This window comes from Haliotis cracherodii, unplaced genomic scaffold, assembly GCF_022045235.1.
Source record: "Haliotis cracherodii isolate W230 unplaced genomic scaffold, xgHalCrac1.p SCAF_2, whole genome shotgun sequence".
Classification (NCBI taxonomy): Eukaryota; Metazoa; Mollusca; class Gastropoda; order Lepetellida; family Haliotidae; genus Haliotis; species Haliotis cracherodii.
Window position 1 is genome coordinate 65,104,379 of NW_027266275.1, and position 18,575 is coordinate 65,122,953.

The window sequence follows — 18,575 nt, forward strand, 5'->3', positions numbered from 1 at the left end:
ATCTTATTAATTTTGAATGCGAGACATCATTAAATATCCTGGGGACAATTTGTAGCATTTATGTGTATATAGACACAATGAGAGTATTACGATCTGAAGATCTACGTAAGTCTGTGTTACTTAGCGGTTTCGGGTCGAGATGCTCACATGAATGTCTTTTTTTGTATCCTTCTATCTTTCAAATTCCATTTCCAGGTGAGTTCGTGAACTTTCAGCGTATCGTCCTGTGGGATGATGTGTTCAGCTGCATGCAGGGCTTCCTGCTCTTCTTCGCCATGCTGAAACTACTTCGTCTCATCCGATTCAATGCCAAGGTCACGCAACTCAGCACAACACTGAAAAAGTCAGTTGGCCCTGTCGTCAACTTCCTCATGGTCTTCAGTGTTGTATTCGTTGCCTTCACTCAGTTTGCATATATTGTGTTCGGCCCCCAGAGCAGCGAGTACTTCTCATTTCTCACCAGTTTGGAGACATTGTTCTCCATGCTGTTGATGAAGGTGAACGTTGAAGAGGTAATCATGGCTAACAGCATCCTTGGACCACTCTTTCTTTTTACCTTCATCCTCGTCGTTGTCTTCATCCTCCTCAACATGCTGCTGAGTATCCTCAACGAGGTCTTCACGGAGGTCAGACTGGACACTAGATGTCGTCCCGATGACCCTAAGATGGTGGAATTCATGTTTGATGAGTTAAAGAGAATCATCGGTGTCTCACAGGCAGCAAATGGTAGGCCTTTCAAATTCTTGGTGTCTGAGTAGGATTTGTTTGTTAGTTTGTTAACGCCACACACAGCAATATTCCAGCTATATGACGGCGGTCTGTAAATAATCGAGTCTGGACCAGACAATCCAGTGATTGACATCATGAGCATCGATCCACGCAATTGGGATACGATGACATGTATCAACCAAGTCAGCGAGCCTGACAACCCGATTCCGTTAGTCGCCTCTTACGACAAGCATAGTCGCCTTTTACGGCAAGCATGGGATGCTGGAACGCCTGAGCCTGAGGATACAAGCATGACTTCATTATACAGCATGCAACTATATGAATTTGCAGTTGCCATCTCGAAAACCGCATTTTAGCCAGCATTAGCAATTTCAAACTACTCTACTCGAATTTTGATGAGGATAATCAGTTGTGTCAGATGTATTTCAATATACACTTAATACATAATGAGAGTTTTGTGTATCGTAGAATATTAAATATCTCACGAAAGTGTTAAATAGTTTCAGTGGAAACATTTAAAAAGAAAGTAAAATGTTGTAAAATACCAAGAATTAAAGCTTATCCGGCCTGTATCGTTCCCCGTGATATCGGCCCTGTTCTGGGAGCGTGATTTTCTCCGAAGCATGTTGTTTGGTGTACCGTTTTGTTACTTCTCTTTCTGTCACTTCAGATCAAAAGGAGAAAGTCAAGGATGGAACAGACACCCTTCAAGTACCCGTGGAACGCTGGCTGGCCGCAGAGAATGACCTTGACCGTTTCTCCCCAGAACCGCTAGATGGGAACAACTACTGGATGCCTCTCCCTCCCCACTCCACTGATCTGTACTATAAGAAATCCGCAAAGTCTCAGCTTAAAGATATATAAAGTTTAATTGCCAAATGTTGGTTATTCTAATCGTCCGGAAATGATCTGAAGAAACAGTGAGCGAGGATTATTTTATAACTGTAATATTTGTATATCTCTTACGTGTTTGTACTTTGTAAGTTAAGAGTGAAATACTGTTTTAGAAATTCACAACAGGAACTCGTGTGGTTATCCTAGTATATCATATTGTTTTTATATTGTTACAGGCATATACCGTTCTTGATGCAGTGGCCTTAATCCATGCCCACAACGATCACTTACAGCAGAATATCATTAGTGTCTTTAGTTGCCGTACACGGTGTTATATTAGGTTAGTAGAAATATATTTTTCTGTTAACCTAATATGACACCGTATACGGCAACGTAAGACACCATAACACATCATTATGCCGAAAAGTTTACATTCTCTGGTATCCAGATCGCACGTCATGTCACAACCGTACTTTGACGTTAAGGGTCAAAGGGAGACTACTTTTCAAACCTTAGAGGCCAAACCTTGTTGACATTTTTAACTTTAATCTTTAACAATAAAGTCACGAACGTGATTTAAAACAACAGATTAATGTCCTTGCACATCACAATTAATGATAGTAAAACACAAAACAGTGTCAAATATCGAATTTCGGTACCAGAATTTTCATGTGAAATATGTGAGGTGGGTGTTGGAAAATCCAAAATGGCTGTTACTGACGGTATACGGTCTCATAATAGGTCTGTGACAACCATCTTGTATTTTTACTGAGTGTGTACAGGCTCATGTGGGGTCAGTAGTTCTGCTCTCTGATTGGTCAATCTGACTTTGAGGCATAATAATGCTGAGTGTGGCGTTAAACAACAAATAAACAAACAAACAAACTTAAGATTATTTAGATCAATTTTGAAACAAATTAAAGATTTAAGTACATTTGTTCCGATGAATGTCCCTATGTAGTGCCCTGCCGAACATGTTCACTGCTTATACTGTGGCTAACCACGTTACAGTTCTTTGTGTTGACGTTACAGGTATAATTGTGTTAACGTTAGAGATCAATGTACAGTGGATATATTTATCTGTGTTGTTATTGTTGAAAGTTGCTTCTAATGTACATAGACAACGTGTTGATTTAAATGGTCAATCTCCGCAAGCCTGTGATAAGAAACTCGATTATGTGTGTGGTAACGAGTATTATGACAAGAAGTCTGTTTCCGTGTGATACTTTTAAGAAACGGCTAAACTGTTAATTAATTAATAAATGTCTAATTCCTAAGAATGTGTCATGTTGGTTCTGCGATCTTTGTCTACAGGATGTCTATCTTAGTCAGTTATGGTTAAAGTACACATTGCGACTCGTGCCCCTCTTGTGGCGATTTTTGCGACTGGGTTCCGTCTAAGCGTAATCGGGCATAACTAAAAGAAATGTCAACTCTTTGCGTTATGATTGACGTTTATTTCACCCATATTTCATAAGTATTCCAGATGCTATTTAAAACACATCAGGACTCACATAATTATACAGTATGATTGAACACATATAACAGTGTCTTTGGCGTATTTTTTGATGCAAGACATATGCAAAATGAAAAATTATTAAGTTCCGTCTGAGCGCAAACGAGCAAAACTAAAAGAATTGTCAACACTTTGCGTTATGATTGACGTTTATTTCACCCATATTTCATAAGTATTCCAGATGCTATTTAAAACACATCGGGACTTACATAATTATACAGTATGATTGAGCACATAACTGTATCTTAGACGAATTTTTAGATGCAAGACATATACAAAATGAAAAAATATTCATGATGGATTCTTTGATTAAAGAGCTTAGCCATACGCGCCTTCTGATTATTTTGTCGTATTTTCGCACATAACATTCATCGATTGGGGGACGAGTCTTCTCGCAGATTACGGGAAGGGGCGAGTGATGACGATCGTTTCTAAGCGACTGCCGTGATGGACAATCCCAGCGATGGTGACCGCTGATGTCCTAGCTGTCAAGTACAGCTAACAGAAAGCATAGAATTTTCAAGCCATTAAGTCAGATATGGCCATACCATCATGGCACATCTCCACAATCTTGAAGCCACCGACTCAGGTTTTAATCACCTTCTAAGACAAGCAAAAGAATAATGAACCAACTCGTTCCTGGAGAGCGAACAGTTGTTTTCGCCAGAGATACCAGCTACACTGCGGCAGACTGTATATCACCATCCCAGTGAAATGCCTGTACATTATAGTATAGACTTTTCAGAAAGTCAAAACCGTTGTAGTCTACCACTCTTCTACATGATCGTAGTCTGTTTACAGTGCGTATATAGAATTAACGGGCACGCTTTTATTAAATAAAGGGGACCTCACAACCACAAGAAATATGTCCATTTCACGATTCAGCCTACATCATAAGCATGTGTTTATGAATCACTTTCAAATAGTGATGAAACAAGGTTTCTGTGAAAAGGGGAGTATAGCCTGCACCGCCGGTGGCACCTGTCACAAACACATGCAAAGGCAAGTCAATGGTTCACCTGTAATAACACGTGAAAATATGCCAAAATTGCATCAGACTTTATTTTTTGTCATTTAAAAACGTTTTGAAATCTTTACTGAGGTCTTGAACTATGATGAAACAAATTTTGAGAAAGATCAGATCTGAAAAGTGGTGAAATGTAAACACTAAAGGCTGGCGAATATCCAAGATACTTATTTAAACAGCTGGACCGAGCAGCCTTTTGACAGAGTATCTCGATTTTAGTGGTATACAAGTTCCAAGCTACAAAAATAAAATCTGACAAAAGTGAATTCAAAAATGAGGTTTGAAAGCTTGCAAGATCAGAAATATACCGGTTATTTTCAATCTACCATGAAAATTACTTTGAACAAATTTTAATGCACACAGTGTCTGACTTCAATGCATTTCCATCTCTTATAACCATCAACTTCTTGAGATTGAATAAATGCAGCCATTTCTTGGAAACAATGGATTGTTCCAGTTATGGGTATAGGCATAGATTAGAATGATAAAAGAACCAAACAGTTTCATTCAATTTATTCTCATTACCAATCAGATGTTTGTGGTTTTATAACTTGTGGAACAATGAAAGAGAAAAACTACAACATTTTGTTTGTGATAAGTTTTACGAGGTAAATGCTCAGACGGCTACCTACACCTGACACCATGAAATTATCCGCTTTTCAAACATCTTTCCAACAACAGATGCCATTTAAGTAACTTCTCTGCACAAGCAACAAGTGGGATGGGGGTCCCTGGCGATCTGGAACTTGCTACGCCCTGAGCAGATGACCGACAACGATGGAGAGGGATTGTCCATACTCCCCCACGTCCACTTGCAATATTTACTGTATTCCTGATTAAATCAGTACTAAGTACTACTTGCTATAATCAGTTAATAATCAAAATGGTCTCTAGCACAGACAGCAAAGAAGTGTTGTTTTACCACATTGTGGTCACAGAGAACTGGTCACAGAGAGACAGTCTGCCTAACAACAGATTAAGAGTCTTTGGTATTTAGAAGTGATACACACATATATTATATATAATATATATGAGAGAAATTATTGATGTCAGCTTGTTTATTATGAGGTACTGAACATTTCTTAGTTACTTCTTCATGAGGTGAATTAATGTTAGGATGTTGAGAGCATATATATGTATATATATACATGTAAAAACAACAAAAGTAATAACATAACATAGGCTGAAACATCAACAAGTGCAGCTAAAAGTTAATCAGCGCTGGACAAGAGTTAAATTAGCATTCACTGGTAATAAGCAATGGAAAAATTAAGAGCAAGGGTCACAATGCCGGAGCATGCATATGCCAGATCCCCTGCAACTGTGGACACCAATGCGTTGGAGAAACCCTAAGACCCCTCAACACCAGACACAAAAAGCATCAGACCTCTGTTAAACTACACCAGAAATCCACAATTTCAGAAAACATCAGCAAGAACCAAGACCATAGCATCATGTGGGAAGCTACCAAGTCCTGTCTACCACCACCAAGTGGTGACAAAGGAAACTACAAGAGGCCATTGACATCAGGAAATACCAGACACCTATTGTTATTGCCTATACTAAAATGAAATGGGGATTTATGTTAGATTCAAGACAATTGAATTGATATATATATATATATATATATAGTAATAATTTAATAAGTGGAGTAAGATTGAGTCTCATCTCATGTGTGTGTGTGTGTGTGTGTGTGTGTTTGTGTGTGTTTTAGCTTGTATTAGTACAAGCTAGCCAACTGAGATACCATGCCACAGTTTAACATCGATACCAAACTCAGACACATTAAACTGACTCCGAGCCAACCAGTCCTGTCTCTCCTTAGTGCCAAGGCAGGGTAACAACAAGAACCATCTTTTAACATCTTTTGGTATGATGGGCCGGTGAACAAACTATCAACCTTCCGCTCTCTGGGCAGACACCCTATCCATTACAACACGGAGCCGTTCAACTACAACTGGACTCTGTCATATTGTCTGACGGGGCATATGGTGTGCATTGTACATCAATGGTGCTTTTGTATACAAGCAGTATTTACAGGCAGTGTTAGGAATCAGCTACTCAATGTTCACAATTCAGTTCCATTTGTTTGTTTGTTGTTTTAACACCGCACTCAGCCATATTCCAGCTATATGATGGTGGGCTGTAAATAATCGAATCTGGACTAGACAATCCAGTGATTGACACCATGAACATCAATCCACGCAATTGGGATATGATGACATGCATCAACCAAGTCAGTGAGCCTGCCTAAGTCGCCTTTCACGACATGCATGGGTTGCTGAAGGCCTATTCTACCCCGGATCTTCACGGGTCCATTCGGTTCTAACCCATCAATCATGAATCATAATCAGTTGTCCTATTTTGTCTGTATTTTCCAGTAATTATATGTCAAATGATTTGATTTGATTTGATATTTCAAGACTATTATTGCATAAATGGTTGAATAATGATGATGAATGAGTTTATTTGTCCTAATATTATTATGTACAAATTAAAAGAATTGTATCCACAATCAATTATATCAATGATGGGCACAAACAGATAGATCATCAAGTTGGTTGAGTTTAACAAATCAATCAACAGAGCCTCCCTATTTGCAGATAGTTGTAAAATAGTTGTGACAATGCTGATAATGAGTAAAACAATATTCGCAACACTCATGATAAAATCACTTCCTGCTCCCAAACAGGTTTACTCTATTTTCCAGTATTATTATCTCATTGTCCTGACAAAGTGGGTGTTGCAGCACCCCATGTTCAACCCCAGACTTCCCCAGGCTGAATGTCCTGACAAAGTGGGTGTTGCACCACCCCATGTTCAACCCCAGACTTCCCCAGGCTGAATGTCCTGACAAAGTGAGTGTTACACCACCCCATGTTCAACCCCAGACTTCCCCAGGCTGAATGTCCTGACAAAGTGGGTGTTGCACCGCCCCATGTTCAACCCCAGACTTCCCCAGGCTAAATGTCCTGACAAAAGTGGGTGTTCAACCCCAGACTTCATCCTTGGTGAACCAGTCTGGAAGAAAGACAAACTCCGAGTCGGGTGCCATTTTCTCACAGGTGACATCCTGTCTCGGTTGCCATCTACACACATAGACAACTCTGAAACAACAGAAACATGTAAATCTGCTTTAACAATTTGCAAATAAAATGACTCCAAAATCTAGAAGTTGGTTTCTTTTTAATTAATGTATCTGCCTTGGGAATAACAGAAAAGTTCTCATATGTTTTTCTTTGTTTCTTGTTTCATTTTGGATATGAAAAGAACAGTCATTATGGAAAGGAAGGAAACACATGATAAGTCCTTCAAATAGAAACTGGGTCTTTAGTTCACTCGAAAAAGAGATCACTAAATAGGATTTATGTTACAGCCCTAATTTCATTGACTGCATGGTGTAAAAATATGTAATAAACATTGTCAATACTTCATGAGTTCATATGCACGATGTTTCTCAATCACCCATGAGTACATAGAGCCTATATGTGGTGTACTAAGGGGGCCATTTATTACTCAAGGAAGTCAGATCAGTTTATCTGTTGCCTCACATTGAAGCAGTGTGTAGATTAGACAGCCACAGCAGTGATATTGAAGCAGTGTGTAGAGTAGACAGGGGACACGGCGCTGATATTGAAGCAGTGTGTAGAGTAGACAGCCACAGCAGTGATATTGAAGCAGTGTGTAGAGTAGACAGCCACAGCACTGATATTGAAGCAGTGTGTAGAGTAGACAGCCACAGCACTGATATTGAAGCAGTGTGTAGAGTAGACAGGGGACATGGCGCTGATATTGAAGCAGTGTGTAGAGTAGACAGGGGACACGGCGCTGATATTGAAGCAGTGTGTAGAGTAGACAGGGGACACGGCGCTGATATTGAAGCAGTGTGTAGAGTAGACAGGGGACACGGCACTGATATTGAAGCAGTGTGTAGAGTAGACAGGGGACATGGTGCTGATATTGAAGCAGTGTATAGAGTAGACAGGGGACACGGCACTGATATTGAAGCAGTGTGTAGAGGAGACCGCCACATCACTTTTATTGTAGTAGTGTGTAGAGTATTCACAGGACATGGTGCTGATATTGAAGCAGTGAGCAGAGTATTCACAGGACACGGTGCTGATATTGAAGCAGTGTGTAGAGCAGACAGCCACAGCAGTGATATTGAAGCAGTGTATAGAGTATTCACAGGACACGGCGCTGATATTGAAGCAGTGTGTAGAGTAGACAGCCACAGCAGTGATATTGAAGCAGTGTGTAGAGTAGACAGCCACAGCAGTGATATTGAAGCAGTGTGTAGAGCAGACAGCCACAGCAGTGATATTGAAGCAGTGTGTAGAGTAAACAGCCACATCGCTAATATTGAAGCAGTGTGTAGAGTATTCACAGGACATGGTGCTGATATTGAAGCAGTGAGCAGAGTATTCACAGGACACGGTGCTGATATTGAAGCAGTGTGTAGAGTATTCACAGGACACGGCGCTGATATTGAAGCAGTGTGTAGAGTAGACAGCCACAGCAGTGATATTGAAGCAGTGTGTAGAGTAGACAGCCACAGCAGTGATATTGAAGCAGTGTGTAGAGCAGACAGCCACAGCAGTGATATTGAAGCAGTGTGTAGAGTAAACAGCCACATCGCTAATATTGAAGCAGTGTGTAGAGTATTCACAGGACATGGTGCTGATATTGAAGCAGTGAGCAGAGTATTCACAGGACACGGTGCTGATATTGAAGCAGTGTGTAGAGTATTCACAGGACACGGCGCTGATATTGAAGCAGTGTGTAGAGTAGACAGCCACAGCAGTGATATTGAAGCAGTGTGTAGAGCAGACAGCCACAGCAGTGATATTGAAGCAGTGTGTAGAGCAGACAGCCACAGCAGTGATATTGAAGCAGTGTGTAGAGTCGACAGCCACAGCAGTGATATTGAAGCAGTGTGTAGAGTAGACAGCCACAGCAGTGATATTGAAGCAGTGTGTAGAGTAGACAGCCACAGCAGTGATATTGAAGCAGTGTGTAGAGTAGACAGCCACAGCAGTGATATTGAAGCAGTGTGTAGAGTCGACAGCCACAGCAGTGATATTGAAGCAGTGTGTAGAGTAGACACAAGACACAGCAGTGATATTGAAGCAGTGTGTAGAGTAGACAGCCACAGCAGTGATATTGAAGCAGTGTGTACAGTAGACAGCAACAGCAGTGATATTGAAGCAGTGTGTAGAGTAGACAGCAACAGCAGTGATATTGAAGCAGTGTGTGTAGTAGACAGCCACAGCAGTGATATAAAAGCAGTGTGTAGTGTAGACAGTCACAAGGTGACAAATAGCATCTTCATTCATAACAGTCACATGTATTCACGGGTGATAGAGGAATGTAGTGGATATAAACCTGCTGAGCATTGATGATTGGTAATATTGTTTGTTTGTTGTTTAACACTGCACTCAGCAATATTCCAGCTATATGACGGCAGTCTGTAAATAACCAACCAGTGATCGATAGTGTGAGCAACAGTGATGATGACATGCAATCAAACAAGTCTCCAAGTCTGACCGCCAATGCATTCAGATGCCACCTGCATCCAGCCAAGAATAGGGTTCACTTCTAACCACTGGGAGGTGAGGAGTAATAAAAGGAGGAATAAAATGGATGAAGAAAATATGTCATCTTTGTCAGCTTCTACACAAACCTTGGATCATCTGTGGTAACTGTCTGCTTGACAAAATCAAGGAACTTGTCAAGAAAGTTGAAGCACACGGCTGCATTCCATGGATTCCGAATTCCCTGAAATAGGACAACTTCTTGTTACCCAAGTCAAATTATTAAGGTTAAATCAGTGCCTAAAATGTAGCTAATTCCAAAGACAGATGTGAGAATAATACATCCATAATGAAGTGCTACTTTGTTTTCTTGTAACAGATTACTTTTGGCCATGACCATGTCTGCTATTCTGTGTGTGTGTGTGTGCGTGCATGCATGCATATGTGTGTGTGTGTGCATATCAGAATGTGTGTGAGTGTGTGTGTTAGTGTGTGTGCATGCATGTCAGTGTGTGTGCCTGTGGTAATATGTGTGCGTCTGTGTGAGTGTGTATGTTAGTGTGTGTGCATGCATGTCTGTATACATGTCTGTCTGTGTGTTTGTGGTAATGTGTGTGAGAGTGTGTGTGTGTGTGTGCATGCATATCTGTGTGAGTGTGCATGCGTCTGTATGTGTGTGTGCATCCATGTCTGTATGTGTGTCTGTGGTAATGTGTCTGTGTGTGTGTGTGTTCGTGAATGTATGTCTGTGTGTGTGTGCGTGCATATCAGAATGAGTGTGTGTCTGTGTGAGTGTGTGTGTTAGTGTGTGTGTATGCATGTCAGTATGTGTGTGTGTCTGTGTGAGTGTGTGTTAGTGTGTGTGCATGCATGTCAGTGTGTGTGTTCGTCTGTGTGAGTGTGTATGTTAGTGTGTGTGCATGCATGTCTGTATGCATGTCTGTCTGTGTGTTTGTGGTAATGTGTGTGAGAGTGTGTGTGTGTGTGCATGCATATCTGTGTGAGTGTGCATGTGTCTGTATGTGTGTCTGTGGTAATGTGTCTCTGTGTGTGTGTGTGTTTGTGTGTGTGTGTGTGTGTGTGTGTGTGTGTGTGTGTGTGTCAGAATGTGTGTGTGTCAGTGTGAGTGTGTGTGTGCATGCATGTCAGTATGTGTGTCTGTGGTAATGTATGTGTATCTGTGTGAGTGTGTGTGCATGCATGTCTGTATGTGTGTCTGTCTGTGTGTGTGTGGTAATGTGTGTGAGTGAGTGTGTGTGTGCATGCATGTTTGTGTGTGTGCATGCATGTCTGTGCATGTGTCTGTATGATGTGTGTGCATGCATGTCTGTATGTGTGTCTGTCTGTGTGTGTGTGGTAATGTGTGTGAGTGAGTGTGTGTGTGTGTACATGCATATCAGTGTGTGTGCATGTGTATGTATGTGTGTATGTGTGTGTGAGTGTGTATGTAATTGTGTGTGCATGCATGTCTGTATGCATGTGTATGTGTGCATGCATGTCTGTGCATGTGTCTGTGTGTGTGTGCATGCATGTCTGTGGTAATGTGTGTCTGTCTGTGTGTGTGGTAATGTGTTAGAGTGAGTGTGTGTGCATGTGTCTGTATGTGTGTGTGAGTATGTATGTTAGTGTGTGTATGTGTGTGTGTATGTGTGTGTGTGTGTGCTAGTGTCTCTGTGTGTGTTTGACTGTGTATGTTAGTGAGTATGTATGTTGGTGTGTGTGCATGCATGTGTGTGTGTATGCGTGTGTGTGTGTGCATGTGTCTGTGTGTTTGAGTGTGTATGTTAGCGTGTGTGTGCATGTGTGTGTGTGCATGTGTGTGTGTTTTTAGGTGCATGTGTCTGTATTTGTGTCAGTGTGTGTGCATGCATGTCTGTATGTGTCTGTATCTCTCTGTGTCTGTCTGCGTGTGTAGGGAACATGACAGTGTGAAACTCTACCTTCACCATGTCAGGTATTTTTTGTGTGGGGAACTCCTCAAGCCTGTGAACTATTCCATAATCGTCTCGGAATCCACAGATGATCTTCTCAATCCCAATAAGGAAACTCTGGGCCCACCACTTGATGAGCTTGTACCTGGACAAGGAAGAACACAGACTGCTCATCAGATGGGACTGTAGCAACACGTCTTCATCGTTTCTCAAGAATCATCCCAAACTGGCTTCCACAGGAGACATGGCTTGTGTGAGATCATTTTGCACACCATTGTGACGTCATATCATATCAACTCGCAATCAAATGACATCTCTAACCTCTCTGCCACTGAAACATGGCTAGCTGTACTTTTTACACTCAGGACACTGTTTACAAACTGACAAAATTGGAAGACAGATTTTGGATGATAGATAAAATTTCACCCTCTTGTTTTTTTATATCAGTTATCATTGTTCCCGTTGACTTTTGAAAGTCCCCCTAATTTTTGTCAGTCCCAACTTTTAGCAAATATGAAAAAATAAAAAAATTACCTGGTTTTAATTCTTTTAACATCATGTTCAATGCAATGACGTCATCTCTGAAGTAACTTACATCAACATGTCATTTACATAAAGTTCAGTCACATTTTTCTCTTTTTTTGGTTAAATTTTTCAAGCTAAAGTTGCTACAAATATATAGTTAACCTCGAAACAAAGCAAAATGTGATTTGCTTGCACTATAAATAGACAAGTGGAAACCCTGATGGTAACAGACAAGCTAACTTGATTCGAAACATATACTTATATGAATATAGACAATGTTTTGTCTAAAAACAAAGATTTATGAGGTACTTTCTTTGCCAGTCAACAGGGACTGGAAGTCACATCAGTTAGCCTAATTGTACCGGTAAGAGACAGGTAATTACCAGTAAAAGGGAACACTGATTACATCAACACTTGTTGACAAAATTTTAAACTCCTTAAAAGTAAGCCTCAGAGTTTGAACTTGTATTGACTCATGTAGGAACACTGGTTACATCAACACCTGTTGACAAAATTTTAAACTCCTTAAAAGTAAGCCTCAGAGTTTGAACATGTATTGACTCATGTAGGAACACTGGTTACATCAACACTTGTTGACAAAATTTGAAACTCCTTAAAAGTAAGCCTCACAGTTTGAACTTGTATTGACTCATGTAGGAACACTGGTTACATCAACACTTGTTGACAAAATTTGAAACTCCTTAAAAGTAAGCCTCAGAGTTTGAACTTGTATTGACTCATGTAGATATATTTTACATCAAAAGACACTCAGGTAAGATTCTCCATTTATGCCATGGCTTTCAATGTCAGTACAAAAAAAATGTACAATGATGTATCTGACTTTTGTAATGTTACACAAGACATCTGAGATTTATTGTAGGCAATGCCATGTTTTACCAGGTATCCTCTCAAAACAATGAATCTGTGTTTTGTCATGTACTCAGCCATCTGTGTGACTACTGGGACGTTATACCATGTTTCCTTGTTCTCTCTTATACCACATATCAGACTCTGTGATATTGTTTGTTTGTTGTTTAACGACGCACTCAGCAATATTCCAGCTATATGACAGCGGTCTGTAAATAATTGAGTCTGGACCTGACAATCTAGTGACTGACATCATGAGCATCATTCCACGTAATTGGGGTACGATGACATGCATCAACCAAGTCAGCGAGCTTGACCAATCCTGTTCGTTACCTTTTATGACAACCATAGTCGCCTTTCACCGGGTTTCATGGGTTGCTGAAGACCTATTCTATCCCGGATCTTCAAGGGTCGTGATATTGTTAGGACTTGAACGATTGATTGAATAATTCAATCTTGACAGTCTGCACATTTATTTATCGAATATCAATCTTCTGTCAGATCCTTATTAAACACAATGTTGAAATAAAACAAGTATTCAAACCTGTGAAAGTTTTCCCTCTGTCTCGGATTGTCCATCTCTCGGGATGTCTTCAATTCTACATACTTGTTCTTGGAGCTTAGCGTCCGATCAACACAGTCCACCTCTCCTCCGAATACTGCCAACAAAGAAATACAGTCCAAAGATTTGTTTTTCGTTTGTTTGTTGTTTAACACCACACTCTGCTATATTCTAGCTATATGACAGAGGTCTGTAAATAATCAAGTCTGTACAAGACAATCCAATGATTAACATCATGAGCATCGATCCACGATTGAGATACGATGAAATGCATCAACCTAGTCAGCTAACCTGACCACCTGATCCCGTGTGTCGCCTTTTACAACAAGCATAGTCGCCTTTTACAGCAAGCATGGTTTGCTGAAGACCTATTCTACCCCAGATTTTCATGGTTCTAGTCCAAAGAACCTGTGTCACAGCAACAATTCCTGTCAGATTTACCAGTACATTCTTTATTCATGTCATGGCCAATCCTATTCTTAAACAGAAAGCAAGGCCCAACTATGGTATTCTGTTCAACTTTCCCGTCACCTTTAACTAGAAAGGTGTTTGTATTACATCCAAAAACAGAAGCAGCCACATGCCCATGTCTCAAAGTTACCACCAGAAAAATGCATCATGAACCATTTTGACTTTTGAAATCAGGCGACAGCTTTACTCATCTTCCATGGTGTCAACTGCAGTGCAATTTTGTCCGATGCCTCTCGGTACCCTAAGTAAGCACTTTCAGTCAAATGACATCACTTCCGAATATATAACAACTCATTGACATGCAGCATGCACAGGTATGATGCTGACAAACCTAGAAACATAATAAGGGCAAATCTCTGATGTCAATCCTGTGCACCTTTTTCATTTTTTTTATTTTCTTATCTTAGTCAAGAAACACTTGTAAAGCAATATTTCAAAATGGCCTAACCTTGTAATAACTGGTATCCTGATGGTCCCTGTTATGCATGAAGTCAGTTCACTGCACAATACATGCATGCAAATGTTCATCTTCCTGAGACAAGGGAGTTAACTGACTGTAAAAATCCAGTTTCAACCCTTGCCGAACTAGGCTGGAATTATGGAGTTATATTTTGGCTGGACTAACGAGTCAAAATCAAAATTGATTCACAAACAACATGGCGACTGCCGTGCAGATTTCGGTTGATTGCAGGATTTGCAGAGCTTGTGAATTGGGAACTGGGCGTCAACAGACGTTTAACTAATGTTTTCATGTTTTTAATCAATGTGCTCAAATGATTTGATGTACATGTACGATTTTATTACAATAAAGATCTTGATTATTGATCAGATCGTCTGGGCGCTGCCATTTTGTTTAAAAACAATGCAAGTGTAAGGAGAGGTCGAATCTGATTAGTCAATAGGAGGGACATAGAAGGGATATAACTAAAAAAAGACACTTGTGGCGCTACGATCGAGCCACAAAATTCCAGCCGATTTCGGCAAGGGTTGAAACTGGACTTTTATAGCCAGTAAACTCCCTTGGCTTGGGAAGATGGCATCTGCTATTGTCTCCTCACTTGTGAGGGATCCTAAGATGCATAGTTACCTAGTGAGTGTTTATTCAGCCTGGTTCTCACCACTGAGCAGAATCCTTCATTGTTGTTAACCGGAACGCTGGTGTCTGGGCTGCCCCCTTCAACATCTGTCAACACAGTCAAACACATACACAACTTGTGAAGTTTTCCTACACCATGCATGCTAGTCAACAAATACCTTCAGCTTAATGCCAACTCCAACCTCAAACCAAATTAAGTTATTTGCCACAAGCCTAAATACTGAAGAACCTAGTGTATTTCTCGAACTGCAAACTCCAATTCCTCTCAACACTTAAACACAAAAATCATATGCAATTTTGCTGTAATGATATCACTTCCAGTGTAACTGCATGTCAGACTGATTATGGGAGGGAGGCCCAAAGTGGTGCAGGTCTTTGACGAGACAAGCTCAATGCCAGAAAGTACTATACCTCTACCTACCGTAAAAAAAAGTAATAGGCACCGGACATCATTAATGGCATCAACCCCGGACAGGGAAAATACATGTCAAATTATGATATATATTATGATATGTATTATGAGATTATCCTTAGTGATTGGTTGTAAAAGATCATGTGACTGGGGGACCTAGTGTGGTCGTTGCCATATTATTGAGGAAACAAAGAGTAAATAAAGCAGTTGAATGGGAACTAACTTTCGTCATTATTGACCTACAGAATCAAAGCCACAACTATCCATTAATTCCCTTATGCAGTACCTCTAAAGGGGCACCAGGCTCTGGCTTCTACCCGGGTGTCTAATACTTCTCACTAAGACTCATTAGCTTCTGTAAGTCAATTTGCTGAGCATGACAAGAGACTGGGCTCCCTTCTGTGAGGAAAATGTGTATTTAATGATTACATTATATATGATAAAAAATAAAATCTTACCTTCATGTCTTTTGATATTAGTTATATCAACACGCATCAATAGTAGGACAACTTTATTACTACTTAAATTAACTTGTGTTGATATATTTGCCATCAAAAGACACTTGGGTGAGATTCTCGATAAGTCAAAAAGCCACTGGTGGCGCTACGATCGAGCAAGGGTTGAATCTGGACTTTTACCATACATTAACTACCTTGCCTCAGAAAGATTCATAGTGAGTGATTGAATTAGGTTTAATGCTGCTCTGAACATACTGAACAGTATTCATTACATCACCATGGCATGTGAAGGTATGTTAGTTTTTGGTGTGAGGAAACCTGAGTGCTGCACAGGTATATAACTTTGGTAAAACTGTGAGCGCCAGGATGTTGTCAGCTGACCAAGGATCATAATCAGGACAAGTCATGGATTCGTTATTGCATATGGAAGTACCTGAAGTTAGATACTGCTCAAACTTCCAGCCCCCGTAACACATCTGGTCCTGTCGCTCTGTGGTTGTGTCTCGCTGATGTTTCTTCTCCTCTGTCTCAAATTCACATAAATAGTATGTCCCTTTGAACAATGTGACCGCAATGATCCATCCGTCCCGGCTCTCATATTGTGTACACAAAAGCCTGGTCAGCAGTCCCCGCCAACACACGAAGTCTGTATTAAGACTGTAACAATCAAATACAGAAAACACTTTAGCAAACACATTTTTTGCAAGATCCTACCATAACACTGCCAGACCTTTAATCGTCCATTCCCTATGTCTCAAAAGGGGCCTATGCTCTAGTGAATGAGTCCTAGCCAATTTGATGCAAGTAATAAAACCACACACTTCTGCAAACTCAAAATCAAGATGAGCTGTTTCTGACTTGGACTACCGCTCGTGGCAATGTTGAGAGATTTCCCGAGGCAATAAAAGACAGTGTAGAACTGAGACATTTGTTTTGATAAGTGGAGCAAATTCTGTTGTAAATTCAATAGAAGCTTTGTTTTGGTGCCCTGGCATAAACATTGTCTGCCTCAACCTCAGTGGCAAAATTTAACCATCTGTCTGTTTTTACATAGACATTCCTGAGGAACGTGAATTCCTGCTGTAGCCAATTCATCTTCAGTGTCCCAGTAGGCTATTTCTACAGGGGTAGAGCCCATGACGCATATGTGCTATGATTTTGGTAATGCTCATGTCAGAATAATCATAACACTCAGGTATATATATGTAGGTTAAGACATCGTCCTAATATGATGCATCTGATCGTCACGTGACATCATACTGACGTTCATCGGGAAAAGAAAAACAATGACCACATTATGACAGTAATAGTGTTCATCTATGGGAAGTCACTCACTACCGTCAAAATTGATAAAATATATTGGCTTGTCCATCACCATGTTCACTCTTCAAAGTCAAAAGAAGCAACATGTTTATTTTCAATTTACTGCTTTTGTTGGTTTGTACAGACATAAATGGATGCACATGTTGAACATCTGAAGTAGACACTTGATAGGACTATCTTTCAAAAATCATGACAACTAAGAATTGACTATTATATATTCATGTTACCAGTGGTTTTACAAGGAACATGGAAATGAATAGTCCACCAGTGCTTACATCATTTCCTTAACAGTCATGTGAAAAACATATGAATGTCTAATTGTCATGTATCTTGACACTCTTCAGATTGGAAATCTTGACATTAAAAGTTAGTCCATAATCAAGACTTTATTACAGACAAGCAGTGCATTAGTAGAAGGTAAGGAATAAATATGTCATGATCATTGATAATATTAATATTCCTCTCAAATTATAGTCCATCAATTGTTATGTTTATCACTGTTGTGTTTGCATCACACGTAAAAACAGGAACAGCTCCATCCCAAATAATAAGGATATACCTAATATGATAAGATTACAAGCATCATGTGGTTGAAAAATTAAGTGTATTGGCGGTAAAAGAAAAAGGTCGAAACCTTAATGCTTCGCAATGTACATGGAGCTGCTTAGTTAATGTCAGTTTTTAATGTGGTAGATCTACATAAAAGTCCTGTAATGTGTAGTTTACGACCTTGCCTTGTGATACTTTGTGACTGAGTGTCTTGATCTGCATCTTTAGTTTTTGTTGTTTTTATTTGGAATTTCGTCTTGTTTTCAACGACCCACTTGATTAAGTCGTCAAGATATTCCTTCTTATCTTCATCCTTCCGTATCAAATTGGAATATCCATGTGTAAGATCGTAGTTAACCCGATTAATATTTGCTGGCGGAACATAAAAACGTATTTGACTTTTGTCGGACCGGAACTGTCTCCGTGAATCTTGAGAGAAGTAGCCATATTCTTCTGGGATTCTGAAGAAAGGAAAAGCCTTATTGAACTGATCCCTTGGTTCTGTGAGAAATTTGCATACTGGTGAGTCATTACTTTCACGTTTTTGAAACTTTGCAACAGGATGGGAGAAGTGTTCGTTTCTACGCTTTAAAGTCCTGTTATCTCCTTTGGATTCACAAGACATCGTTCATTTCATTTGCAATACCCTCCATATGACAAAATCGGATGTTTTCATTCTGAAAGAAACTGCATCTGTCACAACTATTTGTTTATTGTCTCATCATATTGCGATATTACAGT

At 40.0% G+C, this 18,575-nt stretch overlaps 1 protein-coding gene across 2 annotated transcripts; it reads right to left on the bottom strand.

Annotated features, from left to right (window-relative positions):
* Positions 1-5,763: 5,763 nt before the first annotated feature.
* Positions 5,764-18,496, bottom strand: LOC139469431 (decapping and exoribonuclease protein-like). 2 transcript variants are annotated; one of them, XM_071251595.1, is made up of 7 exons: positions 18,110-18,496; positions 16,396-16,619; positions 15,084-15,179; positions 13,508-13,622; positions 11,581-11,716; positions 9,790-9,884; positions 5,764-7,213 (listed from the first exon to the last, which is right to left on the bottom strand). In XM_071251595.1, exons 1-7 carry the CDS (start codon positions 18,457-18,459, stop codon positions 7,096-7,098), a joined length of 1,134 nt encoding a protein of 377 aa, XP_071107696.1. In that variant the 5' UTR covers positions 18,460-18,496; the 3' UTR covers positions 5,764-7,095. The 2 variants fall into 2 exon arrangements, with proteins under 2 accessions (XP_071107696.1, XP_071107695.1); XM_071251594.1 differs by having other exon boundaries at positions 18,020-18,496.
* Positions 18,497-18,575: the final 79 nt, after the last annotated feature.